The sequence below is a fragment of the Sprattus sprattus genome (genome assembly GCF_963457725.1).
Source record: "Sprattus sprattus genome assembly, chromosome: 7".
NCBI classification, from domain to species: domain Eukaryota; kingdom Metazoa; phylum Chordata; class Actinopteri; order Clupeiformes; family Clupeidae; genus Sprattus; species Sprattus sprattus.
In genome coordinates, this window is record NC_137926.1 from 3,922,120 (window position 1) to 3,927,119 (window position 5,000).

Here is a 5,000-nt window from a genome sequence, read left to right on the forward strand (position 1 = left end):
GTGTGTCTGCGTGTGATTGTGGGAACTCTGCCATGGGAGAGGGATCATTTAATTGCTGTATGTCTCCCTTAGGGTGTCAGCCAGTTCAAGATCAACAGGGGAAAAAAAGAACGAGCTGTTCACACTTACGTGTCGATGGACACAGAGATATATATATCACTTAAAAAAAACAGAGTTTGGAAATAAGCATTGACCTTGACTTCAGGGATGTCGCACAATGGCGCACCTGGATACGATGATGTCACTGACGGGGATGGTAGGTGAACTTTCCAGAGCTTGACTGACGCGGTTCGGTATGGCTGGAAGCAGGTGCTCACACCTGCACAGTGTTAGAATATTGCCGTTGGCACAGAGAGTCTTTCCTTTTTTAAACCACTGTTTGGAAACCGAGCTGAAACACTCCAAGTCACACGGAGACAGCCCAGTCCATTAAAAAGGCCGCTTCGGAGCGGGGAATAGGATGTCATGGGGCTTGGAAGGATGACTCAAACGCCCCTCGATCTGGGAGGTATCTGCGCACTGTGCCAAGCGTTTCCACTATGCAATGACAGAAGCGCAGCGATTGCACAAACATGCCGAGAAATATCACGTACGGGAGGGGATGCCCAGAATATAGTCCAGACTGATGACAGAGATGGAGACACACAACGTAATCTGTAAGGTGGATGGATTTATCCATGTGGAGAAAAAATGTTTTATTTTGTAAGAATTGAATAAAAACTAAATTTCCGAGTATTACCCTTCTGAGTCACACTCTAGCCAGCGAGCCCAAGAGGTTTTAACACACCCACACACACACACACACACACACACACACACACACACACACACACACACACACACACACACACACACACACACACACACACACACGAGGTTTTAAATACAATCTGCAGGTTTTCAAACATCTAAAGATAGCCATACCCCCCCAGGGCTGTGGTGTTCCAGCGGTTCTCTCCTTGGGGAAACGAATGATCCATTGATGTCAATTCACAAGCCAGCACTAACTCTCACCTCCTTCACGTTCTCCTCTCCAGTGCCATCAATCTCCCCACTGGCCAGTCCTACATGTGCTCCACTGGAGGAATTACAAAAGCATTTTACCTCACGCTGCAATTACCAGCGCTCAATTATTCACTTAATTGGAATCTTTGAAAAAAAAGGAAGAAATGTGGCGCCTGTAGGTGAACGCTGACCTCATTACCCAGAGTTTTTGTGCTGTGTAGAACTCGGCTGGGGATGTGTGTGTGTGTGTGTGTGGGGGGGGGTGATGTTTTTTTTTTGTGCTGTGTGGAACTCTGTATGAGGAGGGCTGGGGGTGTGTGTGGGGGGGTGATGGGGTTTATGTGCTGTGTGGAACTCGGCTGGGGGTGTGTGTGTGTGTGTGGAGGGGGGGGTTGGTGGGGTTTGTGCTGTGTGGAACTCGGTAAGAGGAGGGCTGGGGTGTGTGTGTGTGTGTGTGTGTGTGTGTGTGTGTGGGGGGGGGTTCTGAAGAGGGGCCTGGCTACAACAAACACTCCCAGCGTAAGAACTAATTAATCTTCCCAATCACAAGCCTGTGGGCATTCACTGCTGTTTTCGTTCGAGCAGGTTATTTAAAGAAAAACAGAGAGGCAGAGAGAGGGGAAGGAAACGCCTGTCTAGACGCCGGTGCAGGCAAGCTGTACATTTTCCAGAGGACCGCCAGCCACACAGGGTAATATCAACGTGTGCCATTTCTCTCTCTCTCTCCCTCTCTCTCTCTTTTTACCAACCTCCCCCACACACACACACACACACACACACACACACACACACATACACAGGAGGGGAGAGAGAGATCCCCCTCCCCTCTTCAACTTCAGTTACAGGTTGACAGAGTAAACAGGCCAGGTGAGTGAGAAATGACGGCAGCCATTCGGCAGAACAGATCTCCACGCCTGAGTGCCTCTCTTTCACACGCCCTCTAGTCGTCTGCTCATTCTCCGGCGAGCTCCACGCATGCATCATCAATCATGTGGGCAGGTCCACACGCCTGACTGCCACGGGGCAGCAGCAGGGGGCTGGTAGCGCTGGTCGCAAGCCGTTTTGTAGGGGGGGGGGGGGGGACCTCTGGTAGCTGTGACACACAAGACTCACTCTGTGATTTTGGGGTCGATATTTTGAGGGGGAAACCTCTGTTAGCTGTGACACACAAGATTCACTCTGTGATTTTGGGGTCGATATTTCCAATCCATTTTTTGGAGGGGAAAACCCCTCTGTCGGCTGGGTTCGTCTTTACGCAAATTTCTCTTTACCAGGCTCCATCCTTACGCAATTAAAGATTTGATCCGTGTGAAAAATTAACCCGAATTAAGTTAAACTAGACTTCATGTAAATGGGTCCTTAGCTGTGACAAACACGACTCACTCTGTGATTTTGGGGTCGATATTTTGAGGGGGAAACCTCTGTTAGCTGTGACAAACAAGACTCACTTTGTGATTTTGGGGTCGATATTTTGAGGGGGGTACCTCTGTTAGCTGTTACAAACAAGACTCACTCTGTGATTTTGGGGTCGATATTTCCAATCCACAGACGGTGTCCCTCATGTGCCGCGCTGTCCGACAGGATGGAGGCATTCTCCAGTGTCTCCGCTGCCGCTGACATCTGGCACCTGGGGAGAGAGGGAGAATCCAGACCATGTTTGTTGTGTATTGATACTCAATGAAGTTTGTCCCCTCGGGGCATCCGTAATGCCCCACCGTTAACCCGCATAGAATGCTGAGTATATTTGTCCTTTGAAACATACAGTAAAGAATGCACGTTATTTCCATCACGGTCTCATGTCCAATCATTACTTAGTTGTATCAGTATAGAGTGTGCTATACAACAACGTTGTCACACAATTACTTCTACATCCTCCCTATGGCATTTTCATGTAACTCACCAAAACTATGCACCCTGTGGGCAGGTTTTTTTTTAAAACTTCTGGCAAACTATTCCACAAACTCCTTAAAAGTTCTATTGAGGCTTAGCATTTCATCTTGGTCTCTTAACATAGTCTAACACAGGCAATGTCACTACAGTCCAGTAAAGTCATGATGTTTTGTTATTTTGAACATCTTCTTGGATAAAACTTCAAGAAACATCTCCACAGCATATACACACAGGAATCTTAACTGAAACTCCTAAATGAAAGATCTAAAACTACCTTACTTAGCCATCAACAACACAGTTAATTCCACTTTCAAAGTTGAATACATTGCTTAACCTAGCCAAACTGTTCAAACGTTTTTACCATGCTTGCTGATCTGTTGACAAAGTAGTATGACAACAACCAACTACTAACCATAATCATTTCTATGTTTGATATAATTTGTAACGACGCCAGCATGCCAGGAACGAGCAATGCTCCACCATCCGGCTCTCCCATAGACATGTATAGATGTCTATGGGCTCACCTACCTACTAGTTAAGAGAGATAATCTGTCTGTACAAGCTATACAATGACTTTGTTTCTGTCAGGCAACGTTCACTTGCCTCAAGAGTTTCTAGCTCGCTTACGTATGATGCTGGTATTGCTTTGGATTTATTCGGCTACAACTAACGTTAGTTAGTATATAACTGCTGGTTTAGGAGCGTTAGATTAACGTTTGTTGACGTCAATGGGTTAACATTATTAGCTAGCTTGTTTGATGAAAGCAAATACTCACCAGTCTGGTGGGACGTCGTTTACCGATGAAAAACGAACAGCGACAACCCGACTGATTAGAAAGACTATTGTGTAGTCAACACATAATTTCGGTATTCAAAATAACTTGCCCAAAAAATATTTTACTTGTTTCCAGGTGCTATCTTTATCAACTATTTTAGCATAGCAAGCACATCAACAAAGACGCTAACGGATGTCGTTTTCCTCATGTGTAAATGACGTAGTCAAAAAAGACCGTCGCCTGAAGATGACGTTGTTATTCAAACCGAGTTTTTGCAACATGGTCTTGAACTGATTTTGCAACGGTAGCTAGTTAAGTAAGTATTATGAAAAATGTTGTTGTAATGCCACACTTGCATGCTTCAGTGGCACGAAATGCCTTAAATCGCGAACAAAATGTGACTCTTCAATCATGTTTTTGGTTGATGAGCTCTCCTGACGTTAGCTGTTAGCTAACTAGTCAGGTTGAAGCCCGACCTTCATTTCTGTTGGCATGACAGGCTAGGTGTCTTTAGCATTCGGTTAATGTTGTTTGTGGAGCTATGCGGCAAAAACATTTGACAGAAAGTTCACCCGTTTTGTTAAAATGTAGTTCTGGATGCAATCGTCTTATCTACATAGTTGTACATTCTAACGACAATTCACTGTGATTGTTGCTTCTGTAATGTGTAACGATATGTTCCCGTCTGCAGTGTTGTGTACGATGCACATCAAATATAAATGCAACATTTTACATGTACCTGTATGTTACCGTCACTGCTGTTTAAATGTGTTGGCTCCCAAATGACCCCTTGCAAACCAAAGAGATCTGTCGCTCACCGTCTAATGTATGGGGGCCCACCACCATACTTAGACCAAACTGGCCTATTGAGAATTGATGACAGACTGCGATATATCACACAATGTTTCCTAGTCTCTTCCGATAAGGATTTTTACGCTTTGAACTGCAAACAACGCGGTTTCACGAGGCCGCAGCACAATGTGGGCGCAGCAGCTGGTCTCTTTCATTGCATGACAGAATCGAAAACGCAGATACTGTATCGCCATAGACCACCTGTGGAAGGTTTTATTTTTTTTTCAGACTTTTTGGATTTGCCTCTCCTCTCAAAAACGTTATCATCTGTCCACCCCCCTACCCGTGAGACAACCTATAGTATTCTTCCCCCTTGGAAGACAAGAGGAGTCATACTACTTTAAACCTCTTTAACCACAACATTTCACTTGTCACTTAACCTGCATCATCTGGAGATAAACATCAGTTTTCATTTTGTTGAAGTAAAAAGAAGGCACTTCTGTTCTCTGTGGTTCAAGGAGTTGAAACACCACTCTC

At 45.2% G+C, this 5,000-nt stretch overlaps 2 protein-coding genes across 2 annotated transcripts in view; one reads left to right on the plus strand and one right to left on the minus strand.

The window, feature by feature from the left end:
* Positions 1-3,869, minus strand: part of rbm18 (RNA binding motif protein 18) — a 17,223-nt gene extending 13,354 nt beyond the window's left edge. Inside the window, exons 1-2 of the mRNA XM_080841903.1 lie at positions 3,672-3,869; positions 2,519-2,632 (exon numbers count right to left, since the gene is read on the minus strand). Of these exons, the coding sequence (XP_080698029.1) occupies positions 2,519-2,625 (107 nt within the window). The 5' untranslated portion in view covers positions 2,626-2,632; positions 3,672-3,869. The remainder of the gene's footprint in view (positions 1-2,518; positions 2,633-3,671) is intronic.
* Positions 3,870-3,909: 40 nt separating this feature from the next.
* The window catches only part of mrrf (mitochondrial ribosome recycling factor), a 16,060-nt gene continuing 14,969 nt past the window's right edge, over positions 3,910-5,000 (plus strand). Inside the window, exon 1 of the mRNA XM_080841523.1 lies at positions 3,910-3,987. The gene's annotated coding sequence lies outside the window, so the exon portion shown is untranslated. The remainder of the gene's footprint in view (positions 3,988-5,000) is intronic.